Source organism: Arthrobotrys flagrans (genome assembly GCF_004000055.1).
Source record: "Arthrobotrys flagrans strain CBS H-5679 chromosome Unknown unitig_3, whole genome shotgun sequence".
NCBI classification, from domain to species: domain Eukaryota; kingdom Fungi; phylum Ascomycota; class Orbiliomycetes; order Orbiliales; family Orbiliaceae; genus Arthrobotrys; species Arthrobotrys flagrans.
The window spans coordinates 2660296-2676754 of record NW_027137547.1 but is presented as its reverse complement, the minus strand read 5'-3'; the positions used below and the strand labels follow the sequence as shown (position 1 = coordinate 2676754).

At 46.5% G+C, this 16459-nt stretch overlaps 6 protein-coding genes across 6 annotated transcripts; 4 read left to right on the top strand and 2 right to left on the bottom strand.

The window, feature by feature from the left end:
- Positions 1-1053: 1053 nt before the first annotated feature.
- DFL_002153 (uncharacterized protein) lies at positions 1054-6066 on the top strand (the record flags this gene model as incomplete). Its single annotated transcript, XM_067630898.1, has 4 exons — positions 1054-1661; positions 1737-2503; positions 2567-4786; positions 4844-6066. 4 exons carry the CDS (start codon positions 1054-1056, stop codon positions 6064-6066), a joined length of 4818 nt encoding a protein of 1605 aa, XP_067493495.1.
- Positions 6067-6962: 896 nt separating this feature from the next.
- DFL_002152 (uncharacterized protein) lies at positions 6963-8599 on the top strand (the record flags this gene model as incomplete). Its single annotated transcript, XM_067630897.1, has 2 exons — positions 6963-7292; positions 7349-8599. 2 exons carry the CDS (start codon positions 6963-6965, stop codon positions 8597-8599), a joined length of 1581 nt encoding a protein of 526 aa, XP_067493494.1.
- A 268-nt stretch (positions 8600-8867) lies between these two features.
- On the bottom strand, positions 8868-9523 carry DFL_002151 (uncharacterized protein; the record flags this gene model as incomplete). The annotated part of the gene is made up of 2 exons (XM_067630896.1): positions 8868-9126; positions 9228-9523. The coding sequence occupies 2 exons, from the start codon at positions 9521-9523 to the stop codon at positions 8868-8870; spliced, it is 555 nt and encodes a 184-aa protein (XP_067493493.1).
- Positions 9524-13056: 3533 nt separating this feature from the next.
- DFL_002150 (uncharacterized protein) lies at positions 13057-13984 on the top strand (the record flags this gene model as incomplete). Its single annotated transcript, XM_067630895.1, has 2 exons — positions 13057-13632; positions 13691-13984. 2 exons carry the CDS (start codon positions 13057-13059, stop codon positions 13982-13984), a joined length of 870 nt encoding a protein of 289 aa, XP_067493492.1.
- Positions 13985-14355: 371 nt separating this feature from the next.
- On the bottom strand, positions 14356-14732 carry DFL_002149 (uncharacterized protein; the record flags this gene model as incomplete). The annotated part of the gene is made up of 2 exons (XM_067630893.1): positions 14356-14545; positions 14614-14732. The coding sequence occupies 2 exons, from the start codon at positions 14730-14732 to the stop codon at positions 14356-14358; spliced, it is 309 nt and encodes a 102-aa protein (XP_067493491.1).
- A 244-nt stretch (positions 14733-14976) lies between these two features.
- On the top strand, positions 14977-16012 carry DFL_002148 (uncharacterized protein; the record flags this gene model as incomplete). Its single annotated transcript, XM_067630892.1, has 4 exons — positions 14977-14995; positions 15067-15078; positions 15148-15803; positions 15908-16012. 4 exons carry the CDS (start codon positions 14977-14979, stop codon positions 16010-16012), a joined length of 792 nt encoding a protein of 263 aa, XP_067493490.1.
- Positions 16013-16459: the final 447 nt, after the last annotated feature.

Genomic DNA, 16459 nt, shown 5'->3' with positions numbered 1-16459 from the left:
ATTCGGTGCAAGCCTGAGGAGTGCCAGAAAGGTAGACTTGTATTTCCAACTGGGGGTGTATGTATGTAACATCGAAAAAATGGTACCAGTTAGCTAGCATTTGCTGTAAAAAACTAAGGTGCGCAAGCAGGTAAAATTAAGAAGGGCAGAATTGGAAAGAGTGTGGTTTTGTTTTTGAGGCTATGGCGAGGCATACTTTCGAATTTCCCGTCCGAATCCTACTATTTGGGCTGGCATTTGTTTGATGCCAGGCAGTGAAAAAAGTGGACAGGGGTTTTGTTCGGCCATCGATGGCAGTCGACCGCCTAATGTGGGGCAGGCTCCCTTTTCGAAGAAGATGAACAGAAGGGCCTCGTCTCAAGGCTAATTTGATAAGAGAGTAAAAGTACTGACGCTGAGTTATACCTTTATCTTTGTATCCATATATTTTTAGTGAATATAGAGAGGGCAGGGAAAAAATTATAAAATAATAAAATATCCCATATATGAGACGCAAGTACAAGAAGCGTATTGTTCCTGCACATTACTGTTACTCTCTAGCTCTCGTACGTTACTTTCTTAATTACTTTATGTTCAGCCTGCTGCAGCTACTCACTTGACCACAGCTTGTTTGGTTCTTTCTTTCGGGGTCCTGTTCTCTCTAACGCTAGTTACTAAGATACATATGCAGGAATCCTACTTTCTTTACTGCAGGTAATACATACAGCCCAGGTTTCTGATACACCATCCACACCCTAGCTTGGCGGCTTCAGCGACGCTTTCCCTCTTCCTCTCCTCCTTGTACGAAGTACTAGTAAATGAGGTATAACTTCTTAAATATTATTATTCTCCGTCCCATCTGTATCTTCCCTTCCTTTTCAGCCTCCAATTACAGTCGTCTTACCTAAAGTCCTTGCTTTGTCCGACTCGCCCTTTGACTCTTATTTCTTTCTGCAGTATTTGTAGTTTCTTGTTTCCTATTTGTTATAACTAACCGTTCCTGCTCCGGCCAATTAACGTAAACCCCCCTGGCTCTGATCAAGCTCCCTCATGTATCCAAACCATTCTTAAGTAATGCAGCTGTTCCACCGCGACCGGAAAACTTCGAGCACCAAACGGTGGTCCCTGTTCATCGAAAAACCAAACCATCCTTCCTACCAGCAGTTCCAAGATCCAGTCAGCTTCTACAACGGCTTACAAACCAACGACAACACCGGCAACCGAGTCAGTGTGTTGAGTACGATCTCAGCACCTGCTGTGCCCCGGACAAAGAACGCTTCCTCGAATTCCAAGGGGAAATCAAAGGCAAAATCTATATCTAAGCGGTTGTCGTTAAAGTTTGGACTGAACTTATCCTCACACGGAGGGGTTACCCCGTCCTGGTGGAAGTCATCGGGTTCTCAGGCACAGGCCGAGCCTTTAACTGCTGAGGATTTTTATAACGCGAATATAGACTTGGATAGTTTTGAACATATTGAGAACATATATAATCACTCTACCACTGCTGTTCCGAGAAGTCGTTCTTCGCAGCTTTATTTGCAGCAGAATTCGCATCTGCGGGCGGGTGTAGTTAATAAAAGACACTCGATCGCTGTTAGTCCGAGTTCTTATAACTACAGCGAAAAGATGGCAGCCTCGAAACGAAGGGAAAACACCATGGCGGAGTTTTTAATGATGATTGAGTAAGTCATATTCGGACTACTTCGATCGCATATAAATGCGAATAGTGGCTAATATTTTATTTTAATAAACTACAGCCCTGACGATTCAACATCCCACTTGACATCTACTTCTCCATACCTCCAACAACAAGACACTTCGATCAACTCTTTTCTCCAAGAATTCTCATCCGATAGCTTCGAAAATCCACCAGAAGCTGACGGAAAACACCCAATATCACCGGAAGGGAAGGCACGAAGTAGACCTCTGACACCGAGTCTAGATGATGGATTCGACTTGAGGAGTTTAAATATCACATCGGAACCCGTGCTTGGAACACCGAATGGGAGGTCTTTCCAAGTGGATAGTCCACCGCCGTATAATTCTTGGAGTATAGAAGAAAGTAACAAGAATGATGCTGGAGCGGATGGCGAAGCCTCAACGTCTCGACCTTTGGCCGACGAAGAGAGTGTTACGCAAAGAGGTCTATTACCCTGGTATAACGATGTGTCGGGGAATAGAGCATCATTCCACTCTTTGGATGAGTTACAACCACCATCATACCCTTCATTGGGAGTTGAAACTCCAGAGAGGTACACATGGGCAGGGGATGGGAAGGACGAAAGCATTTGGAAAAGATTTGTGGTGAACCCAGAAGATCAGGAGGCAGTGGATATGTTAAAACAAGCAGAGGTGGAAGCCTTTAGAAGTGGACATTCTAGGAGACGGGACGGAGTTCTTTTTTCTGGAAGGAGGCGGGATAGTGTTAGCGAAGATGGCGATGAGAATTTTGTGAGGCCTCGGAGGGACACCGGGGCTTGGTGGAAGGGTGGAGAGAGTCGGAATACGAGGATTCAAAATGACGGTAAGCGTCGAGGAAGGGTGGTTTGTGTATTTTGCAAATTTTGCAGGTTGCTGACATCTACAGCCAACGAACTAGGATCGGTTACCGAGGATAAGCCTGATGGAGGGCAATCCGCTACCGAGGCACCAAACGACGGCATGGAAGTATCTAGCCAAGGGGCCCCTCTGGGCGTTGAGGACATCTTGCAGGAAGAGATGACTTTCCCCATTTCTCAAGAAGGGGAATCCTCGGGACCCCTCTTCTTACCCAGCGAATTAGGATCAGACTCTCCTGTTGGTGTATGCGGAATTTGTGGGACTGATCTACATTATCATGAGGCTGAAGCGTCTGAGGATTGGTACATGGCACTCAAGAATCACTTCGAAGTTGCTCACGGGAGCTGGGCAGCGAGAATGCCTGACTGGTTTGGAAATTCCTCTGCCACATTGCAACAGGCAGAAGTTTCTGAGCCTGTGGAGATGGATCTTGATTCAAACTCGGAGAGTGCTGTCGACACTGACCAACCGGAAGGAAAGACGGACAGTCCTACGCAGAAACTACCCGAACCACCACAGGATCTGGAAGGCGATGAGGCAGCGCAACATGAATGTCCAATTCCAGCTTGCGTGGAGTCGTTTGCTGTGTTCCAGGACCTCAATCTTCATATCTTTGAACGCCATGGGATGCGAGGAACACCGCTCGGACTTAACACCTCCAAAGCCGCCGCGAACAGCAAAGCACACCGATCCCAGTATCATTCTAAAGGATTCCAGTGCCCTACCTTTGCCTGTGATTCTTGGTTCGCTACATATGACGAACGCGAGAAACATGCTGCAACATGCCGTGGGATCAAGTCGCGGCTGTCCGTAGCCGAAAATAGTCCGCGGGAGGAGATTCAGGGGGTACTCGACGAACTTTTTGGATCTAGCTCGGCGGTAGATGGTAAAGCCGAGCTTGGTGATTACCCTTTGTACCATCTCAAACGCTTCGGCGACCCGAGTCAGCCGTATTTGGAGCCGTTCAAAGCAGGTGACGAAGCCAAATCCTCCGAGTTCAAACAACTATGGCAGGGATTTTCGACTTCGATCAAAATGGACGAGGATATTCAACTGGGCGAGTCGAGCGCCTCTTATGAGGACCTGAATGTCTTTTCGGCTTCGGGCATCACCAAACAAAAACAGAGTGCCGCTAGGCTCGGGTCTATCAATAACTTTAGAGAGGACGATGAGATCTTTAACCAGACTATGACCGAGCTTCTCAAGGTGGTTCAGCAGACTTGTGACAGTGGATCTTCTAGCTCGAAAGAGGCCTTTGATGTCCAGAAATGGTTGCAAAACTATTTAGATATCATCGGGCCAGAAGCAGAGGAGACGCTGATATCATCCACTCCAACGTACTATGAGAATATGGTCACGGATGCGGATACCGCCACCTGGGTACAGAAAATACAAGGTGAATTGGTCCGCATGCGACCTAAAAGCTCTAAGAAGGGCAAAGAACGGGCTGTAGAATATCGATCCCAGCCACCTTTCACCAGTCCGAATCCTGCTATTGCCGACCCCGAACACGTAGAGATCCGGAACCATCAAGCCGAGGAGGTCTCTCGGGTGAAGCTGGCCTCAATGAATACCCGCTTCCTCACAGCAGCGAACAAGGCGTACGACAAACTTCTAGCCGGTACCATGCGTCCTAACGCCTCCAATGAATTCAAGGAGTTTGTCACATCTCTCGGCAGTGTATCCGATATCATAGCTGTCGGTATGGACGTAGTTGACATGATCCTCGCCGAAGAAGTACCTCGCTCCTTGAAAATGGTCTACTGCTTCCTTCATGTTGCATACGCAATCTCACAATCCGAATCCCTCTCACCTGAAAAGTCAAATATCCTGGAATTTCAAGCTGGTCTCTCGGTCTTTCGGTCCTGCCTTCCAGCGACTTCGGAGATTCCGGGTACGCCGAGTGAGAGGGATATATTTGATGAGATTGCCTTTGTTATGTGGGAGGAGTTGGAATATGCGCTCAAGTGGATCGAGACTTGGGATGGTAATGGAGCATTGAACAAGGTTGGGTGTACGGTGAACGAAGTTGAGGGGCTCAAGGATTTCATGAGGAATCACTGCGAGACCCAGCATGGAAGTGAGGACACCGGGATGACGATTGATCCGAAGCTGTTGTGTCTTGGGGGCGGCACTGGGACACAGATCTTAGAAGGGAGAGAAGAAACTTCGCAACCCCCATCTTTGTCTTCTTGGGAGGATGTGATTCAGTGCGGTGTATTTGCCATCTTAGTGCGGTGGCTGAAAGGTACGTACCCGGGAAGTAGGATAGGATGAGTGAAAATAGATGCTAACTGGAAAACAGAACTGAAAGAAACTGGAGTGATATTCGCTTACCTGTGCGGGAGTCTCTGTACCTCCCTCGCCTCGGGCTTCAAAAAACGAGCTCGAGTTAAATTTAAAGAACGATTAGCTTCAGCAGAACCAACATCGCAACTCGAGTCCCACCTCCAACGGGATGTTGTCTCACATTTGAACAGCTACAACTATTCAGGTGGAAGTAATGTGACTTCGAGCGCAATCTCTATGCTCAAGCAAGGCTACATATCTACTATCCGAGGGTTCGAGAACCACATGGTCAATCTCGCCCGTGTCCGCCGAAGGACTCAAGAGGAGTTGTATGCATTCGTGTACGCTATCGTATGGCATTGTAATTCATGCGCGACTTTTGTGCCTGATAGTCTTTGGGGTGCTTGCCGGGGTCCTGGAGATGTAGACTACAGTCTACAGTATGTGGATCAAAGGGTTCGACGGGAGCTGTGTTGGTTTTCAGGAGATAAGGTTGAAGAGGAGCCAACGACTGTTGGCCATGTCTCGCTTCCAGAGAACTTGGAAATGCGAATCGACGAGTTTAAGGACGTTTCGATAGACGAGATCTCTCCACAGCAAACAAGCTTTAGCGTTTGTGCCATCGATAACCTTTTGGTACCTCAAACTCCGCAAAAAGTGATGGCGCAAGAAAATTCTCCGGCTTATAGCACTGCCTCCTCTAGCTCGCCGAATAATTACGACAGCATGTGGGAGAACTCCCCGAGAGGGCACCAAGGCAGCGAGACCAGCTTTAGCAACCCGAGCAGTACCAACATTACGCCCGACGAGCTTTACACCAACCCGGGTAGGTCCAACGTCGGCACCTTCCCAACGGATTATTTCTCTTATATTAGGCCGCAAATTCCCACGACGCCAACGGTTGTCGAACCCCAACCAACCGTCATTGTTCGGGAAGCCAAACCACCAAAGTCAAGAAAGAGAAAGTATCTTGAGGGTGACGGGGCTACTTCGTTCCCTGCTAGACGGCGAAAGGTTGTTCCAACGACAGGAAAGAGGCTGTACTGTGATGTACCCGGGTGCGAGGAGTTCGCATCTACATCTAGCAACCTTAGCAGACATAAGCGGACAAAGCATGGAAATCTGGCGACCAGAGAAGCAAGCTACCACTGCGAGAACCCTGGGTGTGATCGTGTCTTTTACGGTCCAAGAGGCAAAGGAAATTTGAAAACACATATGCGAAAGGACCATGGGGTCTAGATGATTTTACGAACAACGAATATGCGCACGGAAAGAGTTTAATATTTGCACCTGGATTTTTGAATTTTGAATTTTCTATTATATACTTACACGCACTGCATAGCAATTCGGCAAACGGTCTTGGGAGTTTATCTTTTCTGCCTCTTCTTTCTTTCTAGCCTTCTTTCTAGCCTTTTTTGGTTTAGCATTTTAGCATGGCATTGATGTCGGCATCACCCTCATTTTCAGGCGATTTGGACTTTTTAATTTTGTTTTTTTTTGTTTAGCGTTTATGATACCACGGTTGAGACTTTTTTGTTAACTGAAAAGCATCAGCCAGTTTTCGTTTCTTGGTGGTTTTGGCGGAGCTGAAGCTGAGCTTCATTAGATATACCTTGGAGGAATATAAAGTAACTATCTACTTACTTTAATTTTTGTAATAAATAATCCACGTTCTCTTCTAGTTATCCTGCAGCAGCATACACTACATAATCAACATCGTGAAACAATACAAAGTATTCCGGGCTGTGTAGCTCTTGACCTTGTAGCAGTACTGTGCCGGCAGGACTAGGGCAAGGCCTTCGGACATGTACCTGCTGTGTAACTGCCCACAAGGCTATATTGCAGGAAACAACACAAGACAAGACGTAGCTTTCACCAGTCAACAACATGGCTCCCTTAATTCCGCGTTGTGAGTGTTGGAAATTGACATCTCCAAAATAGGAATAGCGGTATTTCCTCGCCAAGCCAAGTCTGTGCGACTTGCTTCGCGCGGCTTGAAATTTTTCCAGCTCAACTGTTTTTTTCAATATCCTGCACCTGCTTCGACAGTATACACACGCTAAAAGACCGAATCTCCAACGCTGAATGAGAAAGAAGCTTCTAACAGGACACCAATTACACAGAGAGACGTCAATATGGACCGCGATAGACAGCATAAAACGAAGAAGCGGAAGATTTTGAAGCCACATGATGAGGAGGACGAACTCGTACCGCCGGCAGCTCCATCATTGTCGGATCTTGTTGCCTCGATAAAGAAGAATACACAGACACAGACACAAACTGCTGTTTCTGCGGGGTCTGGAAAGTCGAGTGGTATTAAGAATGGAGGTGATGGGGATGTTAAGAAGAGAAGGAAGCAGTCGTCGGGAGATAGCGATGTTGAAGAAGCTGGTGAAGGGGAAGCTAGCGCGGATGTAGTCGAGGGCGAGGAAGGAGAGGAAGAATCCAAATCTTTCAAGGATCTAGTGGGTCGCTGCTTTAATTTATTTTCTAAATCGGCGGTTATTGATATAGGTTTTAGGAAATCATCGACCAACTCTGCGAAACCCTCGAAACTCTTAAATTCCACAAACCTACACCGATCCAGCAAGCTTCCATCCCGCTCGCTCTGGCTGGTAAAGACCTCATCGGCCTTGCAGAAACAGGCTCTGGAAAAACCGCAGCCTTTGCCCTCCCTATCCTCCAAGCTCTCTACCATTCTCCCCATTCCACGCTGTTTGCCTGCATCCTTGCACCGACTCGTGAACTAGCTTTCCAGATATCGGAACAAACCGAAGCCATCGGAGGCTCACTTGGTGTTAAAACATGTGTTATAGTCGGAGGGATGGATATGATGCCGCAAGCTATCGCACTTTCGAAACGTCCGCATATTATTGTTGCTACCCCAGGTCGTCTTTTAGACCACCTGGAAAACACAAAGGGCTTTTCTTTACGGTCCTTAAAATACCTAGTTATGGACGAAGCTGATCGCCTCCTCGACCTCGATTTCGGTCCTATCATCGAAAAGATCCTCAAAGTCCTCCCACCGCAGCGACATACATATCTCTTTTCCGCCACCATGACTGATAAAGTTGAGCGCCTACAACGAATGTCCTTGACGAACCCCGTACGAGTTGCAGTGTCTTCCAAATACCAAACCGTCAAGTCGCTACTCCAGTACTTCATGCTTATCCCTCAGAAGGATAAAGATACGTACCTCGTCTATCTCGTCGCTGAAAAGTTTGCAGGAAAGACAATGATAATTTTCACAAGGACCATTATGGACGCTCAGAGGATTAGCGTGTTATTACGCTTGTTAGGATGCTCAGCGATCCCACTGCATGGGCAGTTAAGCCAGACCGGAAGATTGGGAGCGTTGAATAAGTTCAAAGCGGGAAGTAGGAATATTCTGGTTGCTACCGATGTGGCTGCTAGAGGATTAGACATTCCAACGGTGGATTATGTGATTAATTATGATATTGCGGGGGATTCCAAGACTTATATCCATCGAGTTGGGCGAACAGCGAGAGCGGGGAGAAGTGGTGTGTGCGTGAATTTGGTCACTCAATATGACATCGAAGAGTTTACAAGGATCGAGAAGGCACTGGGGAAGAAGTTGGATCCCTTGGAAGTGGAGAAGGGGGAGGTGAGCTTATTGGCTGAAAGTGTGGGGGAAGCGCAGAGGCAAGCGATAAAGGAAATTAAGGAATGGCAGGAAAAGAAGAAGGAGAAGGGAGCAGGGAGGAAGATGAGGACAGGGAAGAGAGATAATATGGATAAAGAGGAAGTCTAGAGATACGGGAGGATTTCGATGCAACTTGGCATATTGTGTGTGGATTCAAAAAGCGTGATACCCACGGAGGGCTCTGTAAGATATTGCAATACTCAGGTCTTTAGATACTTGTTACTAATGAGTAAAGACTACTAACCACCTAAAGTCCCTAACTTTTGTAATTGCTGTATCAATTGCTCTAAAGCATGTTGTAGAGATATCAAACAGTACAAGATGCTACAAATTACTGGTCGAGACGCCAAACCTGTCTAATTCCAGTCCACACACACTATTCCCTCTGAAGGATCACGAACAATCCCATGATACCTAGCACCACGGTTTTCACCATTGGGTGCTCTGATAACAATATTGTGACATACCCGACAAAAGGTACATATGCCTTGACACTTCCGATGACCTCCTTTTCACGGTCAATGTAGTGCTGTCCTGGGGTGTAGAGAACAACATCGTCCTGGGCGTTATTGTCACCCTTGGTAAGGAGTTTGAGAGGAGGATAGGCACGAGATTTTGATTGTTTCGCCGATGGTCTATATTAATATATAGATGGATAGATAATGCTTGGGTTAGTAATACGTTCCAACTATTTTCATTATTGAATATAAATATGCTTATGAGCTTTCCAACATACCGGCTAACATGCTTTCTCAGCACCCTGTGCACAATCGGGATTGATTTCCCTTGAATATTGAACACCACAATCTCGCCAACTTGTGTATCTGCACCTCGATTCCACAGGAACAAAAGGTCACCACGTTGGAAAGCCGGCTCCATGGATCCGGAAAGTACTACGACAATGGGTGAAGGGGAGTTGGTGACCAATGATAGAGATTTCCACATCATGAAGGCGGTTGACAGGATTAGGCCGAAATTGAGAACCTGCGCCAGAAGCTGGCGGGGTTGGTAGGCGGAAAGTGCGGCTAGCATTGTTTTTCAAAGGAGGAGGAGGAGGGTGCTGATTGTGGGTGAAGCGGCCGGATCTCGAGCTTCGAAGGAGCTGCTGGTGGAACTGAATTGAGGATCGCGCGCCAGGTTCGTCGATTGGGTGTCGTGGGCCTTGTTTCGTGATATCTGTTCTGTTCGGCCAATCTGAGAACAACACAAAGAAGAGGTCTGAACAACATTCTGATCACGAGACTAGGAAGGAATGCCAAGTCTCGCAACGCAATTCGCTTGTTGCATTTTGTTGGCTTTGATGCTGCGATTCGAAAGCTGGGTGTTAACTAGGCCTAGGTCATTCACGCCCGTCTTCTTTTTCGGACCACCTAAGCCTAACAGTAATTATTAAATTTAAAGCTAATGAGGGGAATAGGATGACGGAAACTACAAACTCCTCTAAAAAGGACGCTTTAGCTTGGATGGTAAAGTGTAAAACTGTAGGTGGTGTTTGTACAACCACTAATGAATCTAATAGACGAATAACATGCCCGAAACCTATACCTTCGTTTTCCTCCGGGTCTGTTGGGTACTTTGGCTGTCGCTCTTCAAAGTTCCCCATGCTCCTTGACTGATCTCAGTGGAGGATGATATGAGTATATATTGCTTCCATTCCTTCGAATTCCTGCTCCCTTCTTCCCTTTCCTCCCATTACACAGTACATTGAACACTTTGTTCGTTTCCAGCAGCTTCTACCTATGCCATAAACTTTCTCGCACTTCTCTATTTCTAACCTCACAACTATCTTGACTACTTCAAACCCCGGTTTATAACTCCCCGGAAACAGTATTCCCAATAGCAAGAGGAGAACGATGGCTTTTGTGGGCATTCTAATTTTCGTTGGAGAAGCTCTGGTCTATGTTTTGGCCGGGTTGGTGACGATCTTGCAAGGCATTGTCGTTCAACTACGAGGTCCTGTTGCTCCATTGCCGAGTCTTGCTGCTCCACTACTGAGTCCTCCAAATTCTCTGCCCACCGAAGAACCTGTGAGAGAAACAGGTGGCGATCTCGAGATACACAGTATGTATAACTTATTGGTTCTAGCTCTATCTAATCGCCTAGTCTTGCGCTAGCCACCCGCAGGAAACTTTAAATTTACTAATGTCCTCGCCTAATCAGATATCCCTTGTTCATTACCGAGCATTAACACTTTTGACCGTATAATATATGAGTTGGAGACTTCAAGTGGACCCCATTACAATGCTAGTTCGGACAGGCCCCAGAATACAGATCTAGGGAAGCAATCACCCTCGAGATGCTTCTGCAACCAAGAGGTACAGAGGAGTCCGAGTACGAATTCACTCGGTGAGGTGAGTAGGTTTGTCTAATACGCACCTCAACATGTGTCGATGAATATTCCACCGACAAGTCATGGCTAGGCCTTAGTCGGCTAGGGCGTTTTCCATCTCTCGATTCTTTCACTGCCGGAGATTTTAAAGGGAAACTTTCTTCACAGGGTTAGAGTAGCTTCTAGGATGTTGTGCACTGGACTGAGAGAATATAGAGTTGCACTATCTCGTATCCGGAGGGAGGGGGGGAGGAAATCCACGGTCATAAAGGGTTACCACCCCACCCCCCCCATTCTGAAAAAAAAAAAGAAAGCCGATAGACACATGCATCCCATATTGACGGGAATGTTTTAGTTCTCGCGGGTTTTAGATTGCATATATAAGTCGAATCCTTTATCCTTATCTTTTATTATTTTTCCCTCCATACACCATTATCTAATGCACCAGCGCGACCGCGATGTTATCCTTCAGGCTCGTCTGCATGCTTGTTTTTTTAGAATCAGATCTCGTAGCCTGGCTTCCCCGCAATAATGCTGCGCGAGAAAAGAAGTAGTTTTAAATACATATATTTTGAATTCGGGTTCTTTTCAAGCGCCCAGCAACACAAATTTCACTTCCTGTGCTGCTAACCAAGGCCACGATTCTCGTGGCCTGAAGGGCGCTCTGGGACCGAGGCTACCACTTCAATACGTATTGCACGCGGTGCCAGCGATACCGTATTAAGAGGAAAAAACCGCGTTAATGTTTCATAGACCCCTTCTAGCTAGCATAGTGCAGATACGTACATTTAATGATCATTTGGCTGGTACACCTCATCCATTACGTTCAGTGCTATACCATTTCCTTTCCTTCCTTTTGGTTTTTCTTTAAAGGATATATATATTGATGATCACATGATTATATTAAATCTCGACACTAGCCAACAAAAGACAGCATCTAAAGGAAGTTTTCAAAAGGCCAATCCGCACGTAAATATGCATCCATACCAGAGGCAACGAAAGGAGTATTCTCTTATACTAATTAGAGACAGGATTGCACATTGAAAGTACATATAAAATCGGCAGATATAACATTCAAAACACTTTTACAAGCGGAGCTAGGCGCTTCTGCATCAATTATGCGTTCCACACCTTGATTCGACGACAGCACTAAATTATTGTAAATTTATAACAAAATCTTAATACTGGCGGTGTTAAACTAAGCCTCGTTATTGCATGACTGGTTGGGCTCTTGGGAGCTCTCATGACCTAACACTTCGTCTAGCGGTTATCCTGTGTTTCTGCTCTCAGGCCCGGAACTAATAACCGACAGTGAAGCATCCGCTGAGTCCCGTTTAGTGAAGCTAGCTTCCCCATTTGTGGCCCACAATCCTGGACCACCCTCTTTGAATCCTGGGAGAAAGTCCGCCATCCATTCTCTTGCGGAATTCTGGCTTTCGCCTTCGAGGTGGTATGGTTCCGCCGTTCCAGGGACGAGCCATCGCCTTACTGGTTTGGGTTCAAGCGGGTCAGAATTTCCGGCTGTCATGCCGCTCCAACTCATATCGAGACCGGGCGTCGGCTTCCAGCGATACCCGGATATTGCGCCTTGCCGTGGAACGGAACCCCGTTTAGCGCTTCTTGATATTCGGGTGTCGCAATACCGGGACCTATCTCGGGCTGTCTCATTTCTGTATAACAACGGCAATCTTTTGAGTAGTTAGTACAAATATTCAACGTTGGTGAATCCATTCGGTGCGCGCCCGGTTTCTTCATTGAGAGCTTCTGGAGTATCCGGATGTGATGAATTCTGTTTTGGGGGGATTTCACTTCTTGGGACGTGTTTCCCGTTTCTGTGACAGCTGCAGAGGATACAATTGTGATGAACGTAGTTGCACGACTTTTGAGAGCTGAAGTTGGCACTTCTGCAAGGGGCACCAACAATTCTATTGGGAAAATGGATAAAAAGACTAGTATATATCATGCTGTGGACTTTGACCACAAAAAGTGAAGTATAAAGAGTTTTTCTGAGGTCCGGATGTTATTATGAAAACTCAAGTTGTGAGGGATGGGCATACAGCTTGGGTATGTGCATGGTCACCTTCCAAAATTCCAGCAATTTCAAGACCGGCCTAGGGATCAGCTCTTGTTTATATCTAGCAGGGGGGAAGAGCATTATAAGCGCAAACCCTTACACAAAGTTTTTTTTTTTTTTTTTTTTCGAAATTTCCCGTCGCCTTATTAATATCCTTATGCAATGCGGTACAGTCGAATCCCTCGCCGCAGCATTAGCAAAGAGGCTCCAGACGCGTCCAAAATAGGACCTGAAAACCAGCTTTTTTCATCCTTCCTAGCAACGTCAACACCGACATACTACGACGTTAAGGCTAACGCTAGTCTTTCTGCCAAGCTCCGTGCTAAGCTACATGCGATATCTTCCCGCCGGCCAATAGGCACGATCGCTTCCCTTCCATCCCAAGGAGTCTCTCAAATCTTTGTGCCCAGTATCGAAGATTCCTTCTCAAGCGAGCCGATAGAAATCTCGACTACTACTACTGCCTTCCTCGAAACCGACGAAGACCAAGATTTCGACTCTCAATCTGCCACGCTCGTCGAAAATGAATCTCTTCGTCAATCCGTTGCTTTGTTGCTATCCCGCAACGAACCGGCGAAAGTACCTACCGTCGTCGGACCGATTTTAAAATCTCTTCCATTATGCAAGAAGAAACTTCTGAAGCATCCATCCCGTGTGGATAAACTAAGGCCATTTCTCAACAAGATAAGAATTGGGTGGATTTCAACGATACCAATGCTGCACATGTCACCAAGGATTGTCATTTTGAATGTCTCCGTTCAAGATAAAACAAATGGCGATTACCTTCGCACTTCAGGAGAACATCTCAGCTATCAAACAGCAAGAGGAAAAGAGGAAAGATAGTAGTATCATCGCGGAAGGATTGGCAATCGAGAATAAATTGAAGAGAGCGAAAACTATTGCACTAGATGAATCTACCGATGAAGAAAGTAAGATATTGGCGCTGGAGGGGGTTTTGAATGAGGTGGAAGTTAGTAGAGGGAATTTGGAGGACTGGCTGTTGGACGAGATTGAGGAAGTTTCGACTATTTATGGGGAACTGCTGGGTATGGATGAGATTGATATGCGTATGGAAGGCAATCATGGCTGAGAATGGAATGAGGGTACAACAGCTGGACGACCCGGAGGAACTCTGGTTGTTTGATGAGGAGAAGGATTGCGTTGGTCGTAAGGGTTGGCATGGCATTACAACTAATAATTAAATATTTTAGATAACTAGCTAGAACAAACAGTGTTTGACTGGTCAAATTCATAGTAGTTTCGGTGCCATCCTGTTGAATCAATATGTGCACACAGCTGTGAATCAATCTGTTGGATTGTTTTTGAAGTCTGGAGTTTCCTGCGTTGGATATGTTGTCGGCATTGCGTGTGTAACCAACCGGGATTGGTAATCGGCCGAAACAGGGCGGAACGGCGACGGCGACAGGGGTGTTATGTCACATGCTGCTGAAATGCAGCGTGTCAACCTCGCCGGACAACATGACAGTCAGCCAAGTCTGCCGGTTGGCTCGCGGAAGATTGCTCTTGCTGAAGGGCCTTGCGGACCGGACCGGACGCGCCTCGACGCAATGCGATGATTGTGCTGTGCAGCTGTGCCCCGGATTCGAGGCTGTTGTCCGGTCTTCGTATGACCGTGAACTCCTCACTGACGCTGGAATTATATATGGTTAGTACTAATACTATTATTTAGATAACTCTTAGCCTCGAAACCACTCTTGCCTTGCCGGACCAATCTCTTGCATGCCTCGAGGCTGGCTGGTTTGGTTTGCGTTGTCGATGGTCGTAACTGGCCGAGCTCTGATGAGCGCGAGTCGAGTCTTGGCTGCATTCCCTGACATCCGCCTTTTTTAAAATATTGATTTTCAATCCAGCGTCTTCCACGACGTTAACTGTTAGTGAGTATTAGTACTGGTATTAGTAAAAACATGCATATTGTGCAACGGCGGCTCATTTTGTCAGCTGTCGGCCGAGGATGGCTAATCCTGGATGTATTTAAAGAGCCGACTCTTCCTTTCACCACATCTTTAGTTAGCTTCAGGTTTAACGACAACCCCAGCCTCGTAACCACTACACACCGCAAAAATGTTCACCGGGCTCGTAGGTTTGCAAAATACTCTCCGTCCCATAATCAATAACTATATAGAATCTAAGAACTGATATAATATTCATTAGAAACCGTCGGAAGTAAGGCGACCAAAAAAATCCCACTCGCGAAAGTCGCATAGGCCACTGACTCTAAACCCACACGCATAGCCGTCTCCGAACTCCTCCCCCTCGACACATCCTCCACCGGCGGCAATGGCTGCTCCATGACAATCTCAGACTGTGCTCCAATCCTCACAGACGCTCTCATCGGCGACAGCATCTGCGTAAATGGCACTTGTCTCACAATCACCGCCCTCTCCGAGGCACGTGACTCCTTCAAACTCGGAATCGCGCCCGAAACCCTCCGACGTACAAATCTGGGCCAATTAGCCGTCGGGTCGGCCGTAAACCTGGAACGTGCCATGTCTACATCATCCAAACTTGCTGAGAATCTAAAATCCGAGGTTTCGGTGGAGGGAAGTGGTGGGGTGAAGCCGCTGCCGTCAAACTCCCGTTTTGGTGGACATTTGGTACAAGGTCATGTTGATTGTACTGCTACCATTGTTGAAAAGGTTCCTGATGGGAACGCACTGAGTTTTACGTTTAAACTGCCAGCGGAGTTTATGAGCAATGTGTGGTATATTGTTGAGAAGGGGTTTATTACCGTTGATGGTGCTAGTTTGACGGTTACGCATGTGGATCATGTTAAGGGTGAGTTCGGGGTCATGTTGATCGCATATACTCAAGAGAAGGTCGTTACTGCCAAAAAAGAGGTTGGAGAGCTGGTGAATATTGAGGTTGATCAGGTTGGGAAGTATGTTGAGGTATGCCTTTTCTTCCTTCCTTTTCTTTTCTTTTCTGCTCTTTACATTGTGTTCTTCAGGATGGTGGCGATGCTGACTACTGGTACTTTTTCTGGAAATTGTAGAAAAGTGTGGAGGCATACTTCACGGGAGATGGAACTCAGAATGAATGGCTCACAAACTTTGTCGAGAAGATTGTAGAGCGGAAGTTTAAAGAGCTTCAAGGGTAGCAAGAAGTTAATGGGGGGAAGTAATGGTAGTATTTGGGTGAGGGTTGTACCATGTAGTAAACAGGCTATAAGCATCCAGTAGTGCTACTATCACGATGCTTTGATTGAAACAGTAATGAAAGAAAGAAAGAAAGAAAGAAGAAAGAAAGAAAGAAAGAAAGAAAGAAAGAAAGAAATATTGCTCGGTGATCTTCTCATAGGGATAGGAAAGAGTTCGACCGGGCTTCGGAAAAAAAAAGAATTTGGAAGGAAGGAGAACATGAAAAGAGTTATTAGAACCGAGAAATTCATCCTCCACCGGTCAGTCCACTGCAAGCTCGTAAAGAGAGTAAAATATCACAAAGAAGGTTCTTCACCATCCAGTTTGATTGTCGATGATACTATACCATTGTGCGATATTTTCTGGAAGAGCAGGTGGGCGAAAGCTGGACGGAAGGCGATACTGTC